At 46.0% G+C, this 22146-nt stretch overlaps 1 protein-coding gene across 4 annotated transcripts in view; it reads right to left on the reverse strand.

Moving 5' to 3' along the window:
* KCNT2 (potassium sodium-activated channel subfamily T member 2) overlaps positions 1-22146 on the reverse strand; it is a 1626062-nt gene that overhangs the window by 297797 nt on the left and 1306119 nt on the right. For all 4 annotated transcript variants that reach the window (XM_075322033.1, XM_075322031.1, XM_075322032.1 and 1 more), the window contains exon 20: positions 227-298. In XM_075322033.1, coding sequence (XP_075178148.1) covers positions 227-298 — 72 coding nt within the window. The remainder of the gene's footprint in view (positions 1-226; positions 299-22146) is intronic.

The raw sequence follows: 22146 nt of genomic DNA on the forward strand, positions 1-22146 counted from the left end.
AAATGCTAGTTACAGAAGAACCACAACGCGGACTTATTCACTATATTATCTGCATTACAGCTCCTTTATATCCATGTGTCTACTTAACATTACAAAATTGTGGTGATAGGTTCTATTTAAACAATTTTTATAAGCAGTAATAATCATGCAGGGCTTTACAAGTTACACACACACTCAAAACCACAACACATAATAAAACAGATGTAGGGGTCTTGGGTCTACCTACTTGTCTATGCAGCCAACCATGTAGTAGACCATTGGAAACCAACAGATTGCATCCAGGAAATGTACATCTGGCCTAACAATGGGATTACAAGAATACATGACAAACATACTATTTAATATTAATGAACTCATATAAAACAACTTCTATATAATATTTATATATAAACAGCGACATTTATTTTATTAAAAATAACCCAAAATACATTATCCAGAACATAACACAATAGGAGGCTTAGCAAGTGCTGCTGAAGAAATGATCTGTTCATGATTTATGGCAGTTACACTGTATTTTAATGTGAATTAATGTGTGATTTGCAGAAGACAGAGGAAAAAAAAGTATGATTAATGTGAAGCATTTGACTTGTGTAATAAGCATCAGATCCTGTGTAAAAGTGAAATGTACTCACCACCTTTCCATTTATTAAAGCTCATGCATTACATAATGCTGCACATGAATCTCAGCAAGAGGCAGATGTCACAACACATGGAGAGATAACAGGTTCCATGACTTTAACCCCTTCACTACTGGCCGATTTTTCACTTTCCGGTTTTTTTTCGCCATTCTTCTTCTGAGAGACGTTACTTTTTTATTTTTCAGTCAATATGGTAATTTGAGGGCTTCATTTTTGCAGAACGAGCTGTACTTTTAAATAAAATCATGAGTTTTACCATATAGTATACTGGAAAACAGCAAAAAAATTCCAAATGCAGAAAAATTGCAAAAAAAGTGCAATAGCAATATTGTTATTGAGATATTTTATTCACTGTGTTCACTGTATGGTAAAACTGATCTATGAAAATCAGCTGAGATGTGCGCCGATCACGGCATGTTGCTGGCGGCAATCCGCGGGCAGTAACATTATGACCGCTAGGATGTAATATTACTGCCCGCGGTTGTTAAGGGGTTAAGAGGCAGGGTTGAGTTTAAAAACCACATTGCCGAACGCCTTACAACTGACACTATGTACCGTAGTACTGTTGAGTATATTGTACTTATTTTAATAAATCATGTTTTTGAGGCTGTATTTTTGTATCTTTTTGTTTTGTCATAATTTGAATAAAGCGGCTTTGTTTTTTTTTATTTCTAGGTATTTGGCTCAGAAATGTGCATAATTAGTGATGAGAGAACCCATGGATTTTTGGGTTTGCAGTACCAGCATGGGAAAATTGGGTTCGGCAAGTGAACTTGAAGCCAATCTTAAAGGGGTTATCCGGCTTATTTTGACTTTTTTTTATTATTTCCCTATTGGGCTACATTGGGGCAGGTAAGTAGATAGAGACCACTTACCTGCCCTGCTGTCAGCCCCTCTCCTCCGGCTCAGAGCCATCATGTTACCGCTCCTGCTGCGATTTTGCTGCTTTCGGTCATTTCATGTCAACATAGGCAGGACCATGTTGACATGCAAATCTGGGAACAGCATGTTCCCACCTTGCTGGGCGGGTACAGTGCGTGAGTCCCCACCTCCCTTCTCCGCACCCTCTCACACAGTCCCCCGCACCCGTACTCTCCCCGCAACCTCCCCTGAAACTGCTCTGGGACCCGTGCGCTGAGGGGAGGGGCCTACCTGCGGCTGCCCATGGTGTTACCGCCAGCACCTGGCCCCCTGCTCAGGATCGCACATTCAAATGTACTGGCATCACAGATCACAGATGAGATGAGAGGGAGAGCTGCTTCTCATCACTGTCCCGCTTTCTGTGTCTGACAGTTCAGGACAGCAGTGACGTCACTACTGTGCTGATATGTCCAGACCAGACAGCGGACGAACGTGAAGGAGCGGCGGGGACTGAGGAGGGGTAAGTATGTATTCCCTACATGTGTTCCCTATGGGGGTAGGGGGGTCGGTACAGAGCGCCGTGTGTGTGTGTGTGTGTGTGTGGGGGGAAGGAAGGGTTGCAGAGCCCTATGTGTGTGTGGTGTGCAGAGCCATATATGTGTGTGCGGTGCAGAGCCATGTGTGTGTGTGCGCTGCAGAGCCCTATGTGTGTGTGTGCGGTGCAGAGCCATATGTGTGTGTGGTGTGCAGAGCCCTATGTGTGTGTGTGGTGCAGAGCCCTATGTCTGTGTGGTGTGCAGAGTCCGATTTGTGTGTGTGGTGCACAGAGCCCAATGTGTGTGTGTGGTGCAGAGCCATATGTGTGTGTGGTGTGCAGAGCCCTATGTGTGTGTGGTGTGCAGAGTCCGATGTGTGTGTGTGGTGTACAGAGCCCGATGTGTGTGTGGTGTGCAGAGCCCGATGTGTGTGTGCGGTGCAGAGCCCTATGTCTGTGTGGTGTGCAGAGTCCGATGTGTGTGTGTGGTGCACAGAGCCCAATGTGTGTGTGGTGCAGAGCCATATGTGTGTGTGGTGTGCAGAGCCCTATGTGTGTGTGGTGTGCAGAGTCCGATGTGTGTGTGTGGGGTACAGAGCCCGATGTGTGTGTGCGGTGCAGAGCCCTATGTGTGTGCGGGTGCAGAGCCTAATGTGTGTGTGTGGTGCAAAGCCCTATGTGTGTGTGTGTGTTGGGCAGAGTCCGATGTGTGTGTGGTGTGCAGAGCCCGATGTGTGTGTGCGGTGCAGACCCCGATGTGGGGCTGTTATTTCCAATGCTGTAGTGATAACAGGTCAGTGCTGGGCAGAATACTGACATGGAATGTATGTGTGCAGGGGGCAGGCGGGTGGCGGGGCTGGACACTGGGGCGGGGCGGTACCAGCTCTGACTGGGAGGTTTAGCACAGGAAGTTATCATGTTTGCTGGAGCTGAATGTAAACAAAGAGCTGCAGAGAATAAAGTCATAATTCAAGAGGAACAAAAGGTAGAAAACAAGAAATAACAATGTAGGGGTGTTTTATATGACAATACAGCACAGATTAGCTTAACAAAAATATTTGAGTTTATGTCGGACAACTCCTTTAAGCCCGAACAACAAACCCCATACAAGTCAATGGGTACGAGACATTCAGGGCTTTAAAATGATGGAAGTAAATGCTAGGGGGGATGCAAATGGAAGTTAAATGGTAGTAAGAAAAGGATAGTTTTACACACCATGTTTCCCGATGTTTACCAGAGGATCACGCTGCAGTCAGACGCTCTTCCGGGCCTGCTTATTAAGGTTTACCAATATTCAATACTTTCCCCTCCCAGCCCTTGTGCCAATGTCTGTGATTGGTTGCAGACTGCTATACACACACCCCCAGACCTGTGTCCGCATCAGTGATTGGTTGCAGTTAGTTTGTTGTATAGTTGTGTGAAAAGAAATAAATAAAACATTTAAAAATTATGCACCAAATTCCTGCACCAAATCTGCATCTTCTGGCAAAAAAACACATCTAAATGAGGTGCGAAATTGATGCTATATTGTTGTGGGTTTTTTTCCAGGAGATGCAGATTTGGTATATAAATTTCCACACCAAATCTTCATCACCTGGCAGAAAATCGCACAAAAAACATGGTTTTGATACCATTTTGGTGCAGTTTTCTGCCAGGAGATGCAAATTTGGTGCAAAAATCTGTGGCAGACTTTTCAACACCAAACCTGCATCTGTTGGCAGAAAACTGCACTGAAATAACGTCAAAACTGCATTTTTGTGCAATTATCTGTCAGGAAATGCAGATTTGATGCTAGAATTTTTACACCAAATTTTTGCACCAAATCTGTATCATCTGGCAAAAAACCCCACATCAATATCACATCAAAACCTTTAGATGCGTTTTTGCCAGAAGCTGCAGATTTGGTGTAGTAATTTGGTGTATATCCAAGTGCTTCTCAATAAATTAGAATGTCATTAAAAAGTTAATTTGTTTCAGTAATTCAATACAAATAGGGAAATGCATATATTATATAGAGTCATTAAACAGAGGGATCTATTTCAAGTGTTTATTTCTGTTAATGTTGATGATGTGTTGCGGCACGGTGGCTCAGTGGTTAGTACTGCAGTCTTGCAGCGCTGGGGTCCTAGCTTCAAATCCCACCAAGGACATCATCTGCAAGGAATTTGTATGTTCTCCCTGTGTTTGCATCGGTGTTCTCCGGTTTCCTCCCACACTCCAAAGACATAGTGATAGGGACCTTAGATCGTGAGCCCCAATGGGGAGAGTGGTCCTGATGTATGTAAAGTGCTGTGGAATAAATAGCGCTATATAAATGAATAAATATTATATTATTATATATTATGGCTTACAGCCAATGAAAACACATAAGTCATTATCTCAGAAAATTTGAATTTTATATAAGACCAACTGAAAAAATGATTTTAAACTCAGAAATGTTGGCGTCTACTGAAAGGTCTGTACAGAAAATACACTTGATTCTTGGTTAGGGCTCCTTTTGCATGAATTACTGCATAAATGCGGCGTGGCATGGAGGCGATCAGCCTGTGGCACTGCTGAGGTGTTATGGAAGCCCAGGTTGCTTTGATAGCAGCCTTCAGCTCATCTGCATTGTTGGGTCTGGTGTCTCACATCTTCCTCTTGACAATATGTGGCGCCCCTGGCCTGGTCAGGCACCACTGAGTACTGCACCCATGCTGGGGTAGTACTTCCAGGTAATCCTAAGGGCCGAAATGGGGTGTATATGCACAGACACATAGCAACCAGGTCTCCCACACCTTGAGAGGGGACCCTTGGGAAGTCTCAAGAGGGGGCTTGCCTCCATATCCCATCAAGTGGTGTAGCGGAGGGGCTGGGAGTTAAATGCAGAGCCTGTGAGGAAAGGAAGTGGGGCAAGCCAGTCTGGTAGTAGTGAGTGTGGGAAATGCTAGGGGAGACGCTCATGGCCACTAGTCAGATCCTGCGCATGGAGTAGCCATTAGCGGGGGAGAACGTTTTCCAGTCAGTCAGAAAGACAGAGAGAGTCGGTCTGTTATGGACAAGATTATGAACTATTATGAGTATATAAGAGTTATATGGAGAATGGAGATATCCATAAAGAACAGGATTTAAGATGGTGTTTGAACTGTAACACACATATATCTCTTGGCATAAGACTCAGACAGACAGAGTCTTGTGACAAGTGAATCATGCTGACATTGCTTAATATAAATGAGGAACCAAGCACATTACAGTAAATTGTATATTACAGAATAAGCTGTTCTATTTTATCCAATAGGAGACGTGTTACGTATTCTTGGCACCTAGCCAATAATTCCCTTTAAATGTTTGTCCAACTTCCGGAATAAATCAGTCTTACTTTCTATTCATATCTGAGTACATCTCTAGTGGGAGTGAAAGAGAGTGGTATGCATGCTACCACGAGTGACTCATAATTTGGACTGCAGACAGTTTAAGAGGGATGCATGACTAGATTGCATCAAAGTAAATTACTGGCCGACATTAACAGATGGCGCCCAACGAACCTTAGGACGGAGCTCTGGATGATGGACGGCTGTGCTGGCCCCTTAATTCGAAAGGCAACTACCGGGAGATGGAAATGCGCACTCCAGCTGCAGGTGAGAAAATTTGTCTAATCTCACCTTGAAAACCTCCTGCATGTACTTGCATTTCGAAGGGGGGGTTAGGCTGTCCCAGTCTAGACACCTAATGACCGCCATCTCGCATGAGATAAGCCGTCCTAAGAGATTCCACACCAAGGTGGTCAGGTTCACCTTAAGCTGTCTGTATAAATGTAATTCTAAATCACATGAAATTTAATGTGGTTTGAGGTTTTTGTCTGCTCTGGGAGAAAGCAGAAGTTCTAAGTTTCGTTTTTCTCTGACGGTAGGGGAAAATGAGGAAGTTGTTATATACGCTGGTTATATGGATATATATGGTTATATCTGCAGGTGAGATCAGCCACCTGGATGGTATATATAGTGTCCTTATTGTTATGTCATTGTGTTTACCTGTGTCTACCTGTTGAAATGTCTGTCTATGTGCAGCAGGTGGAGTACTTGCTGGTTACAAGAAATGGGAAGTTCTGTTTGGTTCAGTTACGGCAGAAAAAGGGGAAGTGTCAAGTGTCACGATAATGTAGTGAGAGCTGTCTTTGAGTGAACCCCCCCCCCCCAAAAAAAAACAAAACTCGGAAGCTGTACTTTGAGGTTAACTGTTTATGTATGCTGCTGTGTATACTGCGAGATACACCGATTTGTGACGACGTGTCCGGTCAATAGTTGATGTTTGATAAGGCCTTGGACCTGATCTTCGGGAATAGAAGATTTGGAAGGGTTTTCTATGTACAGGTGCAGTGTTGTATAAAGTGGGGGAAAAAGCCCTGACTGTTACCTGGTACGGTTTTCCTGCTAAGCAGTGAGTTGAACATTGTATGCGTACTCATTGGTTTTGTTTTAGTGGGTATCAATGTATTCTTACCTAGGATTGAATACATTGGGGAAAATCCTAAATTTTGGTCTTAATCACGGTTATTGATGGTCTACTTATGTGGTGTATATAAGGTGAACAGAGGTTACTAGTACTTGAAGTAATATATAGTGAGGGTGAACTTAGTTTCTATCACCTACGTGACACTTCTTCCTGGTAGGACAACCCGTTTGTGTTGTGGTTTTGTGGATAGAAATCTTGGTATTCTGTGGATGTGTATAGTTGCTGGTCCAGGAGAGGAAGTGCACAACGGCACAGACCAGACATCCAGGTTGACGTGTTAGTTTTAGGTCATGTACCCTTTAAACAAGGAGTCTAATCAGTCCACACCTGTCAAGTTAACGGCAGATGAATTAGTAAGCGAGCAAGAAGGTAAAAAGTATATTAAAAATATAAAGTCGCTCCTTCAGGGATCACTGCCAAGAGGGAGATTAGAGGAGCAAGAATGGAAAGATGTCTTGTTAAATAAGCGAGGGATTTTGAAAGATAAAGATCTCCTTATGGATGCTGAGGAATGGTATAGAACGTCAAAAGATGTTAGAAAATTGGCATGGAAAGAGGAATAGGATGGAGATAGTAGATATTTCTATATTGCACCAGCTCAGAAAATGGCACCTCAGGAAGTGGCCAAGCCCATTAGGAAACAATGCCCCCCTCCTTATAAGTCGTCCCCAGAGGGTTGGACTTGTGTAGTTTGTCCCCCTGCCCACCAAACGCCCTCCCTAGCCTGCCCAGACGTCATTTCAGGTCGGGCCGCACCTAGTTCCCTTTTCCAGCCATCTTATGTCCCAAGGCCACTGGCCTATTTGTTGCTGGAGCAACAGAAGACACCGAGGGGGGGGGCAGGAAGATGACAATAATTTAACAATGATTCACCCCACCACCAAAACTGGGGAAGTGCAGGGCCCCCAGTTACAGGGTCAGCACAGGAGAGGTAGAGTAGATACGCTCCACTGCTTTTTCCTAGTTGTGTATATGTAGTCAGGGGGTGCTGCTTGGTAGTTTCCAAACCCTCTTGTGCTCTTTTCTCTTTCCCCGGGATTTTAGGGGATCTTATTTTTTAGAATTTCAGTGTTCTCCTGACCCCAAGTTACACTCATTTCTCTTTCTTACAAACCTGGGTATAGTCCTTTGTATCAAGTCTCCGAGAGCCCACATGTAAACTACAGCTGGTAAGGACCAAGACACCCTCCTTCAGGTGGCAAGACGTATGGAGATGAATCTAGCAGCTTACAAAATCACCCCACATACGGATGTGCTGCATTCACAGTCACCTGAGTTACAGTCACAGTCACCTGAAGAGTATCATCACGTCATCTCCAGCCCAGAAGTCATTCTACCTGTTTGCCATGGAGGAAGACAGCAGCCTTGTGAATACTACTCAGCCAGATTGAACACCTACCTAAAGCACCAGTTGAAGATCAGTGCCCGTATGACATCACTGCTCCCTGACAAAGTCACCATCTCCCTCACCATAATCCTGCTAAACTTCTCCCTCTTCCAAGGGGGGAGGAGTGTCCCACCTCTGACACCTTGGTGGAAGAGGTAGTCGACTCTGGCATTTCTGAGGAAACTCTGGATTCGATACAGTGACGGATACACCTTTGGACCCTGACTTAACCCCTTTGCAGATGGATCAAGATGTGCATCAAGAAGACGGTTCCACATGGGTATGGTGCTGGTAGCAGAAGACGCTGTGCTGATAGAGCAGTCGCTACCCGCATGCCTGTCTGTGAATAAGCAGATGTATGTGCTCTCGCTGAAGCCTGCAAGATGGCAGCCAGCATCTACTCTGTATGGAAGACAAGAAACTTGATCACTGCCAATGGAACTGTACGCTGCCATGAGGCCATAGAAGAACGGATGGAAGCTTTGCTATTGCCAGACAGAGTCGCGGTGAGCAGGTTGAGGCCTACATTGGAGGAGTCAAGGGAAGCAGTGAGAAGTGCCCTCACTGACAGAACATCCAAAGAAGCCCCAAGACCACTTACCAAAGAAACAGTCAGTCAATCTGTGTTCTTTGAATGACCCCGATGTGAAGAAGAAAGGAAAGATGGAAAGTCTTGAGAAAACGTTGTCCTGACCCTACAAGAGCAAGTCTCAGAAGAAAAAGAGGACTGAGATAGGGTGCAGCTGTTGGCTCCCGGAGACCATAGAAAGTGGCTAGTGACCTGCTTTCACTTCCAGCCAAAGAGATATGGCAGGCCTTAGACACAGAACTGACTCTACACACCCCATACCAGCCACAGAATAGAGGGAAGGTTGGGAGGATGGGGCAGTGTAGAAGGCAAGGGCATGAGAGTCTTCCCCTTGAATTGTTCAGTGTCAGACATACCCCAGCAGGGACCACTAGGTTGAGACCCTATGAAATCCTGTTTAGAAGTACCCCCAGATACAGAAACTAAGCTTGTTGTTTGTTTAAACATTTGCCTAATACACGTTTGAGTTTTCTCCTCCAGATCCAACCAGATCTAGATTTTTTCTCTTTTGTTTTTCTCTCACTCCTCTTTTCCTCTCTCTTTTTCTCTCTTTCTCTCTCTTTCCTCAATCTTTCTCTCTCTTCCTCTCTTTCCTCAAATCTTTCTCTCTCTTCCTCTCTTCTCAATCTTTCTCTCTCTTTTCCTCTCTCTTCTCTCACTCTTTTTCTTCCGGACGAAGATCCATGCATTCCACAACAAAGAGATGTCGGACCTGAGACCAGGAGATGGCTGTCTTCCCTCTTCTACCCGATACTTTGTGCCAGGACGATGATATCTAAGCATGTGGACCGGAAGATGACTGTGCATCCCACCTTTGATGATGTCCCACCATAACCGCCTGAGGACTGAGGAGCATGAGACTCTGAGTGAAACCAACCCTGATAAATATTAGCCAATTAGAGGACTACTGCCACGTTCCCCCTTCCTGAATAACGTGTGCCAGCGGAACATAGCCATGAGGACAGTCTAGAGAATACGGTCAGGATCTGGCTTCCTATGCATAGTCTGTTGGGTGGGGAGATTCATCCACAAGGGATGGGTTATCTCGTATGTGAGTGAGGTAACCATCGGCATTAGGACAGATCAATAGACCTGGGAAAGTAAGGAAAGACTTTTGGCTCTCTCCAAAGGGGGGACTGTTATGGACAAGATTATGAACTATTATGAGTATATAAGAGTTATATGGAGAATGGAGATATCCATAAAGAGCAGGATTTAAGATGGTGTTTGAACTGTAACACACATATATCTCTTGGCATAAGACTCAGACAGAAAGTCTTGTGACAAGTGAATCATGCTGACATTGCTTAATATAAATGAGGAACCAAGCACATTACAGTAAATTGTATATTACAGAAAAAGCTGTTCTATTTTATCCAATAGGAGACGTGTTACGTATTCTTGGCACCTAGCCAATAATTCCCTTTAAATGTTTGTCCAACTTCCGTAATAAATCAGTCTTACTTTCTATTCATATCTGAGTACGTCTCTAGTGTGAGTGAAAGAGAGTGGTATGCATGCTACCACGAGTGACTCATAATTTGGACTGCAGACAGTTTAAGAGGGATGCATGACTAGATTGCATCAAAGTAAATTACTGGCCGACATTAACAGGTCGAGTACGGGGACTCCTGGTGACTAGGCACATATGGGATACAGGCTCCCAGAGCAGGCTCAAGTTTAACTACCTGCTAAACCTGCCGGTGAGGGGAACTACAAGTACCTCACCAACCTCACAGGTCCGAGCCTCAGCAGCAACTCAGGGTCCCATAGGAGACATAGCTTGAAGCCATCTCACCTGGTCCACGCTGCCGGCAAACGGGCCACACATAGGGGAGAAAAGGCAGTAGCGACTCCCTGGATAGACCCCACGGTACTTCAAGTCAGGGGTTATCCGAACAAAGAAGTGCTAGGAAGGCTAGTTAATGGTTACCCTCAGACCGGCCAGAAGGAGCCCTGGCTCAACCTGGTTTATCTCAGCATTGCCCGGGTCAGCTCACCTCAGTAACATCAACAGTGAGTAAAGATCAGTTGAAAGACTTTCTGGACTGAGACTGAGTTATTCTGGGACTTGTTGTTCTACACACCTGAGCCCCTGGGGCCAGCCTCACTCACGAGAGGCCACAGCATCCGACTGCAGACCCCATCAGCCCCAGAAGCTCGTTAAACCTGCAGTGGTGGTAACCGATATTCCTGAAGCAAAACGTGAGTGGCGTCACAACACATATTACACACAAAACCGACATACCTGTTGCCTTGCCATATACTAAAGAAGACCGTGTGGTGTTTCTGGAGGTGGATCGATGTCCCTGGGAAGACCAGGCTTCACAAATCCCCTTAGATTCTCTATGGGGTTTAAGTCAGATGAGTTTGCTGGCCAATCAAGCACAGTGATACTGTTGTTTTAAACCAGGTATTGGTACTTTTGGCAGTGTGGACAGGTGCCAAGTCCTGCTGGAAAATGAAATTTCCATCTCCAAAAAGCCAGTCGGCAGAGGGAAGAATGAAGTGCTCTAACCTTTCCTGGTAGACGGCTGCACTGACTTTGGTCTTGATAAAACACAGTGGACCTACGCCAGCAGATGACATGCATACTGTAACTGATTGTGGAAACTTCACACTAGAGTTCAAGCAGCTTGGATTGTGGCCTCTCCACTCTTCCTCTAGACTCGGGGACCTTGATTTCCAAATGAAATGCAAAATGTTCTTTTATCTGAAAACAACACAGTGCAATAGGGCAGTTCTTTTCCTCCTTGACCCAAGTAAGACGCTTCTGGCGTTGTCTATTGTTCATGAGTGGCTTGACACAAGGAATGCGACAGTTGTAGCCCATGTCCTGGATACATCTGTGTGTGGTGGCTCTTGAAGCACTGACTCCAGCAGCAGTAAACTCCTTGTGAATCTCCCCCAAGTTTTTGAATGGCCTTTTCTTAACAATCCTATCAAGGCTGCAGTTATCCCAGTTTCTTGTGCACCTTTTTCGACCACACCTTCACCGACCACACCTTCCACTCAACTTTCCATTAATATGCTTGGATACAGCACTCTGTGAACAGCCGGCTTCTTTAGCAATGACCTTTTGTAGCTTACCCTCCTTGTTGAGTGCGTCAATGACTGCCTTCTGAACATCTGTCAAGTCAACAGTCTTTCCCATGATTGTGTAGACTACTGAACAAGTCTAAGGCTATGTGCACACAGTGCGTTTTTCGGGTGCGTTTTTGGCCTCAAAACTGCATATCTTTGCTTCCCCAGCAAAGTCTATGAGTTTTCATTTTTGCTGTTCACACACAACTTTTTTTTAAGCTGCGTTTTTGAGCTTAAAAAAAAAATGGACATGCCAATTCTTTCCTGCGTTTTTCTGCGTTTTCCCCCCATGCAATGCATTGGAAAAACGCAGAATAACGCAGAGATAAAAAAACGCAGCAAAACGCCGCAAAAAAACGCACCAAATCGCAGTAAAAACGCATGCGTTATGTGTCGCATTTTTTTGCCACAGGTGCGTTTTTGTGCATTTTTAGCGGCCAAAAACACACAAAACGCAGCGTCAAAAAAACACAGTGTGTGCACATAGCCTTAGGGACCATTTAAAATGCGAAGCCTTTTCAGGTGTTTTCTGTTAATTATTCTAATTTTCTGAGATAATGATCTTTGAGTGTTCATTGGTTGTAAGCCATTATCATCAACATCAACAGAAATAAACACTTGAAATACAGCACTTTGTTTGTAATGACTATATAATATATGTGTTTCTCTTTTTGTATGGAATAAGTGAAATAAATTAAATTTTTGATGATAGGCTAATTTATTGAGAAAAACTTATATTTCCGCATCAAATCTACATGTCCTGGCAGAAAATGTAAAAAAAACCCCTTTTTTGATGGTCTTTCATTGTGGTTTTCAGCCAGGAGATGCAAATTTGGTGCAGAAATCTGGGGCAGACATTTCTGCACCAAATTTGCATATTGTGGTAGAACACCTACCATCAAAACCGTTGATCTCTTTTAAAAAAAACATGGTTTTCAGCGAGAAGATGCAGGTCTCATTGAATTGAATGAGTTCACCTGAGGTGAGGTCACTGAGTTTAATCAGTTAATTTAAGCCAAGATTACCGGCCGTCAAAGGTGGGGGACCGTAGGAACCTCCAACTGAGATCACAGGTGAACTCAGCGATATCACCGCTCATACCTGTGGCTTAGTGAGAGTCTGCCAGAAGTCACAGTGGGCGGTCATGTTTTCTAATGTGCCTGAGCGCTGAGACTTCAGTATGGATTGTCATGGAACTTTGCATGGATTACAATGGATCTGCAAGCGTTTTTTAAGGGGTTATTAAAGGGGTAAAAGCGGTTGGGTGTATGTTAATTCAAATAATGGATTTTTTCAGTGTTTTTGTTTTATCACTTTTCACTTAGAGGATTAGTAATGGGGGGCTCTCATGGACCCCTACCCATTACTATTTCAGGGCTTGAGGACAGCTGATTAGTGATGAGCGAGTACTAAAAAGCTCGGGTGCTCGAGGCTCGGGACGAGCATCCCAAGATACTCGTGTACTCGGCCCGAGCACCGAGCCCAATGTTATCCTATGGGAGACCCGAGTATTTTTATGAAATGACCCCCCGGCAGCATGTAGAAACCCTAAAAATGTCACAAAAGTCTCAGAAGAGTGCTCAAATGACATGGCAACAGCATGGGGAAGACCCCTTGAAGCATTTATCACTCAAAAGTCACAGCTGTGAACAATTTTGTCCGCGTTTTACGCCATTTTTACGGACTCACAAAAAAACCTTCAAAAATGACACCAAAATGATTTTTCATGGCGGAAATGTTAAGGGCACATACCCAATAGTGAGATAGAGCTGGTGTATGTTTCTTTTTGAGATTACATGAAAGATTTTACGTGAAAACATTGTGTGGCACTCCGATGTCCCTGAGAAGAGACGTACATGAAGGCCTCTTGAGTCTAATGTGCCCATTTTGAGGAAGTGAGTCTTTGTAGTATTTTCCTTTGCCAGGGCAGTCCAAAATTGTGAGGTTCACCAATGCCCCTGCATACAGACGTGCATGAGGGCCTGTAAACCTGAAGTGCCCATTGTAAGGAAGTGGGTCTATTGTAGTATAGGCCTTAGGCAGGGCAGCCAAAAATTGAGAGGCTCCACGTTGTCCCTGGATAGAGACGTGAATGATGGCCTGTAAACCTGAAGTGCCCATTGTAAGGAAGTGGGTCTATTGTAGTATAGCCCTTAGGCAGGGCAGCCAAAAATTGGGAGACTCCACATTGTCCCTGGATAGAGACGTGCATGAGGGCCTGTAAACGTGAAGTGCCCATTGTAAGGAAGTGGGTCTATTGTAGTATAGCCCTTAGGCAGGGCAGCCAAAAATTGGGAGGCTCCACATTGTCCCTGGATAGAGACGTGCATGATGGCCTGTAAACCATAAGTGCCCATTGTAAGGAAGTGGGTCTATTGTAGTATAGCCCTTTGGCAGGGCAGCCAAAAATTGGTAGGCTCCACATTGTCCCTGGATAGAGACGTGCATGATGGCCTGTAAACCAGAAGTGCCCATTGTAAGGAAGTGGGTCTATTGTAGTATCGCCCTTTAGCAGGGCAGCCAAAAATTGGGAGGCTCCACATTGTCCCTGGATAGAGACGTGCATGATGGCCTGTAAACCAGAAGTGCCCATTGTAAGGAAGTGGGTCTATTTTAGTATAGCCCTTTGGCAGGGCAGCCAAAAATTGGGAGGCTCCACATTGTCCCTGGATAGAGACGTGCATGATGGCCTGTAAACCAGAAGTGCCCATTGTAAGAAAGTGGGACTATTGTAGTATAGCCCTTTGGCAGGGCAGCCAAAAATTGGGAGGCTCCACATTGTCCCTGGATAGAGACCTGTTAGGTTCTTAGTGCGTCCGTGCTTGCATTTAAAAACCACACGTGTGTGCCTGTTGGTGGCAGCGTTCAGGTGCACTTGTGTGCGTTTTGCACACACTTGGATATAACGCACAAGTCTAGTTAATACACATCAGCACAGCATTGCAAAATGCGCAAGGGTGTTGGCAACGAACAAGGAAGTGGACGTGATGGTGGTGCAGGCAGAGACCGAGGTCGTGTGCAAGCTCTAATTTCGCCACAACAAAGGGCCACATCTACTCGCTCGCACATCCTGTCCCAAATTCTTGGGGACCGCAGCAGTACACCGCTCTTGAACCAAGACCAGTGTCAACAGGTTGTTAGTTGGATAGCGGATAATGCTTCCAGTCAGATTGGCACCACCACAAACACTCTGTCTTCCACACGGTCAAGTGTCAGTAGCCGTGATACTGCACCGCACATTTCAGAACCTGATCCTCCTTCCTATCACCAGGCCGAGTACATGTCCACGGACACTCGGAAAAGCTGTTCACGTTTCCATTCACACATTCTGGCCTCTCGCCAGCTCCTGTTGAAGTGAGTCATGACGAGATTGTATGTACAGATGCCAAAATATTTGAGCAGACACGTTCTCACGAAGTTGGCAATGTGTCTCAACAAGGGGTGGACGATGATGAGACACAATTGTCAGGAAGTCAGAAGGAGGAGCAGGGTGCGGAAGAGGAAAACGACATGGTGGATGATCCAGTAACTGACCCAACCTGGCAGGAGGATATGCAGAGCGAGGACAGCAGTGCACAGGGGGAGGGAGGCGTAGCATCCCAACAGGCAGTAAGAAGCAGGGTGGTGGCCCCAGGCAGAAGTCAGGCAACCGTTCCCCGGAACAACAACACGACACAAGGTGCCTGTACTAATGTTAGGTCTTCCCGAGTCTGGCAGTTTTTTAAGTTGGCTCCAGTTGATTCTAAAAAGGCCATTTGCAACACCTGCCATGCCAGCATCAGCAGGGGTACCAAAACTAGCAGCCTAACCACCACCAGCATGATCAGGCACATGTCAGCCAAGCACCCGACTTTGTGGGATGTACAACAGAGTCGAGGAGCAGTGCTTGCTGATGTCACTGCTGCATCTTCGCTTGTTGTGTATGCGAGCCAATCATCTGTCCATGCTGCCCGCGAACAAGCCTCCTCCGGCCCTGCACCTGCAGTTGCCCACGCAGATATAACACCATCATCAAGCACGTCCTTGTCCCAGCGCAGCGTTCAGTTATCCATTCAGCAAACCTTTGAACGCAGGCGCAAATACACTGCCAACGCCCCACATGCCACACTTCTAAATGCTAACATTTCGCGACTGCTTGCGCTGGAAATGTTGCCTTTTAGGCAGGTGGAGACAGAAGCATTCCGCGACCTGATGGCGGCAGCTGTCCCACGTTACTCGGTCCCCAGCCGCCACTATTTCTCCCGGTGTGCCGTCCCCGCATTGCATAACCACGTGTCACAAAACATCACACGTGCCCTGAACAATGCTGTTTCAGCCAAAGTCCACCTAACCACAGACACGTGGACAAGTGCTTGTGGGCAAGGCCGCTACATCTTGTTGACGGCACACTGGGTTAATATTGTGGAAACTGGGACCCAGTCTGAACGAGGGACGGAACACGTCCTTCCCACACCAAGGTTTGCAGGCCCTACCTCAGTCAGGGTTTCACCTACACTCTACAGCTCCGGAATGTCATGCTCCTCAGCCTCCTCCTCCTCCTGCGCATCCTCATCCACTTTACCCTCCACACCAGTCCCAAGCTGGAAGCACTGCAGCACTGCCTCGGCGAAGCGGCAACAGGCTGTGCTGAAGCTAATCTGCATAGGTGACAAACCCCACAATGCAGAACAGGTGTGGACAGCTCTGAAACAGCAGGCAGATCACTGGCTCACACCTCTGAACCTAAAGCCAGGAAAGGTCGTGTGTGACAATGGCCGGAATCTGGTGGCGGCTTTGAGGCGAAGCCAGCTGACACATGTTCCATGCGTGGCCCATGTGCTCAACCTCGTGGTTCAGCGGTTTCTAAAGTCATACCCAGAGCTGTCTGATCTGCTGGTAAAAGTTCGCCACCTGTCTGCACATTTTCGAAAGTTACCTACTGCTTCAGCCGGGCTTGCCGGCTTTCAGTGCCATTTGCATCTTCCGGCTCACAGACTGGTGTGTGATGTCCCCACGCGTTGGAATTCAACTCTGCACATGTTGGTCAGGATATGTGAGCCGAAGAGGGCAGTTGTTGAGTACCTGCATCACCTAAGCCGTCGGGAAATGGGTCAAACTCCACACATAACACCTGAGGAGTGGAGATGGATGTCCGACCTATGTACCATCCGCCAAAACTTTGAGGACTCCACCAAGATGGTGAGCGGCGATGACGACATTATTAGCGTCACCATACCGCTACTCTGACTTCTAAAATGGTCTCTGCTCAAAAACAAACATGATGCATTGCAGGCGGAGCGCGATGAGTTGGAGCAAGAAACAGTAGTGGGTGTGGGTGATAACACACAGCCCAGCCTCGTCTCATCACAACGTGCAGTGGAGGACTATGACGAGGAGGAGGATGAAGACATGGAGCAACTCTCCGGCCAAATTGAGGATATGACATGCAGTCATATCATCGGTTCAGCGTGGCTGGCCAGAGGACAGGGTAGATGATGAGGAGGAGGAGGACAGCATATTCAGTCATCGTGTTGGTCAGGATACTGAAGTGATGGCTGTTAAGAGTCTGGCACACATGGCTGACTTTATGGTAAGCTGCCTGTCTCGTGACTCTCGCGTTAAGAACATCTTGACCGACAATCATTACTGGTTGGTAACACTGTTAGACCCACGCTAAAAGGAGAACTTTATGTCTCTTATTCCCGAGGCGGAGAGGTCAGGCAAAATGCAGCAGTTCCAGAAGGCCATAGTCACGGAAGTAGGCAAAGCATTCCCCTCACAAAACGCTAGCGGCATAGGTCAGGAATCAGTGGACAACCAAGGCGTACAGCCGAGAGGGGCACAAGTCCAATCCGCCAGAGGTAGGGGAACAGTCTTTAAGATGTGGGACAGTTTTCTCAGCCCCTCACATACCACAGCCCCTGAGGTGCGGGGTAGTGCCACAAGAAATTCTAAGTTTGCCCAGATGCTCAAGGAGTACCTTGCAGATCGAACAACTGTACTCCGACATTCCTCTGTGCCTTACAATTATTGGGTATCCGTGGCATGAATTGGCTCTTTACGCCTTGGAAGTCCTGGCCTGCCCTGCCGCTAGCATTTTGTCAGAGCGTGTTTTTAGTGCGGCAGGTGGAATCATTACAGATTAACGCACCCGCCTGTCAACTGAAAATGCTGACAGGCTGATTCTGATCAAGATGAACAAGGGTTGGATTGGGCCAGACTTCACCAGCAAATGACAGCGGAATTTAAAGTTTGTAACGGGAATTTGCCATGTACCTCCACTCACCCATGGGTACACACTTCTGGACTTTGGCTAATCGCTGGACTGCTCCTCCTTCTCCTCATGCACCACCATGATGACCGTTACAATAGTTAGGCCGTTGTTTCAGGTATACCCCCAGTGGTAAATTTTTTCGCCCATTCTTTCAGAATGGGCATTACAACGACAGGAGACCCTGTCCTTTGCAATGGGAACAATGTTTTGAGGCCCTCATGCACGTCTCTATCCAGGGACAATGTGGAGCCTCCCAATTTTTGGCTGCCCTGCCAAAGGGCTATACTACAATAGACCCACTTCCTTACAATGGGCACTTCAGGTTTACAGGCCCTCATGCATGTCTCTATCCAGGGACAATGTGGAGCCTCCAAATTTTTGGCTGCCCTGCCTAAGGGCTATACTACAATAGACCCACTTCCTTACAATGGGCACTTCAGGTTTACAGGCCATCATGCACGTCTCTATCCAGGGACAATGTGGAGCCTGACGCTGCCACCGACTGCCACACACGTGCGGTTTTTAAATGCAAGCACGGACGGAATAAGAACCTAACAGGTTTTTAGGAGCGACAATTACTGAGAAGTTTGACACTATCAGACACTGCTGATGTGTATTATTCACTAGACTTGTGCGTTATATACTAGTTTGTGCAAAACGCACACAAGTGCACCTGTACGCTGCCACCAACTGCCACACACGTGCGGTTTTCAAATGCAAGCACGGACGCAATAAGAACCTAACCGGTTTTTAGCAGCGACAATTACTGAGAAGTTTGACATTATCAGACACTGCTGACGTGTATTATTCACTAGACTTGTGCGTTATATACTAGTTTGTGAAAAACGCACACAAGTGCACCTGTACACTGCCACCGACAGCCACACACATGCGGTTTTTAAATGCAAGCACGGACGCAATAAGAACCTAACAGGTTTTTAGGAGCGACAAATACTGAGAAGTTTGACACTATCAGACACTGCTGAAGTGTATTATTCACTAGACTTGTGCGTTATATACTAGTTTGTGCAAAACGCGCACAAGTGCTCCTGTACGCTGCCACCGACTGCCACACACGTGCGGTTTTTAAATGCAAGCACGGACGCAATAAGAACCTAACAGGTTTTTAGGAGCGACAATTACTGAGAAGTTTGACACTATCAGACACTGCTGATGTGTATTATTCACTAGACTTGTGCGTTATATACTAGTTTGTGCAAAACGCACACAAGTGCACCTGTACGCTGCCACCGACTGCCACACACGTTCGGTTTTCAAATGCAAGCACGGACGCAATAAGAACCTAACCGGTTTTTAGCAGCGACAATTACTGAGAAGTTTGACATTATCAGACACTGCTGACGTGTATTATTCACTAGACTTGTGCGTTATATACTAGTTTGTGAAAAACGCACACAAGTGCACCTGTACACTGCCACCGACAGCCACACACATGCGGTTTTTAAATGCAAGCACGGACGCAATAAGAACCTAACAGGTTTTTAGGAGCGACAAATACTGAGAAGTTTGACACTATCAGACACTGCTGACGTGTATTATTCACTAGACTTGTGCGTTATATACTAGTTTGTGCAAAACGCACACAAGTGCACCTGTACGCTGCCACCAACTGCCACACACGTGTGGTTCTCAAATGCAAGCACGGACGCAATAAGAACCTAACCGGTTTTTAGCAGCGACAATTACTGAGAAGTTTGACATTATCAGACACTGCTGACGTGTATTATTCACTAGACTTGTGCGTTATATACTAGTTTGTGAAAAACGCACACAAGTGCACCTGTACACTGCCACCGACAGCCACACACATGCGGTTTTTAAATGCAAGCACGGACGCAATAAGAACCTAACAGGTTTTTTGGAGCGACAAATACTGAGAAGTTTGACACTATCAGACACTGCTGACGTGTATTATTCACTAGACTTGTGCGTTATATACTAGTTTGTGCAAAACGCGCACAAGTGCTCCTGTACGCTGCCACCGACTGCCACACACGTGCGGTTTTTAAATGCAAGCACGGACGCAATAAGAACCTAACAGGTTTTTAGGAGCGACAATTACTGAGAAGTTTGACACTATCAGACACTGCTGATGTGTATTATTCACTAGACTTGTGCGTTATATACTAGTTTGTGCAAAACGCACACAAGTGCACCTGTACGCTGCCACCGACTCCCACACACGTTCGGTTTTCAAATGCAAGCACGGACGCAATAAGAACCTAACCGGTTTTTAGCAGCGACAATTACTGAGAAGTTTGACATTATCAGACACTGCTGACGTGTATTATTCACTAGACTTGTGCGTTATATACTAGTTTGTGCAAAACGTGCACCTGTACGCTGCCACCGACAGGCACACATGTGCGGTTTTTAAATGCAAGCACGGATGCAATAAGAACCTAACAGGTTTTTAGGAGCGAAAATTACTGAGAAGTCTGACACTATCAAGACTGTTTTAGACTGTGTACACCAGTCCCAGATATGATGAAGGCTGGTATACGGTCACCACTAGGATTGGCTATATACCCTGTCTGCCTGTATACAGCTACAATAGTCCTGAGAAGGACTCTTCTGGTCACTAGCCTGTATTCCGACCTGGCTATACCCTGCCTGCCCTGCCTGTATACAGCAACAATAGTCCTGAGAAGGACTCTGCTCCTGTACTCCGACCTGGCTATACCCTGCCTGCCTGTATACAACTACAATAGTCCTGAGAAGGACTTCTGGTCACACTGTTTGCAGCCCTGCTACGGAAATAACTATAAAGGGCCGCAAACCTTTCCCTGAAGCAGCAACACTCTCCCTGCACTGACTGTCTGGATGGCTGTGTGCAGAGCACAGCGCGCCCGCCGGTATAAAGGCTCGGTCATGCTGTGCAGGCTGGCCAATCACTGCAATTCCACAACTAACAGGGCTGTGGTATTGCAGTGGTCTGACAGCCAATCCCTGCATGAGGGCTGGCTCTCAAAAGAGCGCCAACATGCTGGGTTGAAGACCACGAGTACAGCACGAGTATCGCGAGATTACTCGGTCCCCGCCGAGTAGCCCGAGTACAGTGATACTCGTGCGAGTACCGAGTAGTGACAAGCATACTCGCTCAACACTACAGCTGATGAATCACAGCTATCACTAACTCCTTATATTACCCCGATTGTGAACACACCAGGGCAATAAGCATAAGCAGGTTAAAGCACCAACATTGTTGCTTCTAAAGAATGTGACAATTCGGCAAGGTTGTGGGCTGCTATTTTTAGACTTACAACCATGTACCTCCCAAGGCTGAGAATACCAGCCCTAGATGTAGGCTTTATGTTAGCTGGGTATCAAAATTAGGAAGATTCTTTTAATTTTTTAAAATAATTTTAAAAGCTGCATGTGGTCCCTCTTATTTTGATACACAGCCAAGATATTGCGCACAGCTGGGGGCTGCAGACTGTAGCCGTATGCTTTATCTGCATTGGGTATCTATATACAAGGCACCCTTTATCATTTCTTTATTTTTTTACTTATTTTAAACACTTTTCTCATGCAGACAGACAGCCTTTGAGAGGGCAACCAAACATATGTGCCGACACGCTGGCAGTCTGACTGTAGCCAATCACAGACGTTGTCACAGATGGTGGGAGAGGAAGCAGTGAATATGTATGATATGTAACGAGTGGACATGGAAGCAGTGTTACAGATGCACCGTGGAGACTAGTATGTCCTGCTTTAATCATTTTGCTTCCTTTTTTTTATAGTGGTTTCCCTGGCCAATCACAGTCATTCCAATACATGGCATGGCTTTGATGACTTCAGAAATGCCCACAGTCTAATAGCTTGCTAATTGGCTACTCTGCAACTTTTCAACAAGTTTTATTCATGTGACAAACCGGAACAGAAATTCGATTTACAGTCAAAAGTCTGTACAGTTCGGGTTTGATCATCACTATGTATTTTAAGGCTATGTGCGCATGTAGCGTTCTGCCCTGCAGAAATTTCTGCAGCGATTTGAACAGCACATGTGCACTTAAAATCGCTGCAGAAAGAGTCCGTAATGAAAAAAAAAAAGCCGATTCCATGTGCTCTGAGTACAGCCCTTCCCATAGACAGAGCGGGGCTGTATGCAAAGCGCAGGAAAGAAGTGACATGTCACTTCTTAGAACGCGCGCTTCAGGCAGCAGCCGAAGCGCTGCGCTCTAATACGCCACGTGCGCACATCTCCTGCATAATCTTCATAGATTATGCTGGGGACGCAGGAAGCATGCAGTTACGCTGCAGTGCAGATCGCAGCGTAACTGCATG

This window comes from Anomaloglossus baeobatrachus, chromosome 8 (assembly GCF_048569485.1).
Source record: "Anomaloglossus baeobatrachus isolate aAnoBae1 chromosome 8, aAnoBae1.hap1, whole genome shotgun sequence".
In the NCBI taxonomy this organism is placed as follows: domain Eukaryota; kingdom Metazoa; phylum Chordata; class Amphibia; order Anura; family Aromobatidae; genus Anomaloglossus; species Anomaloglossus baeobatrachus.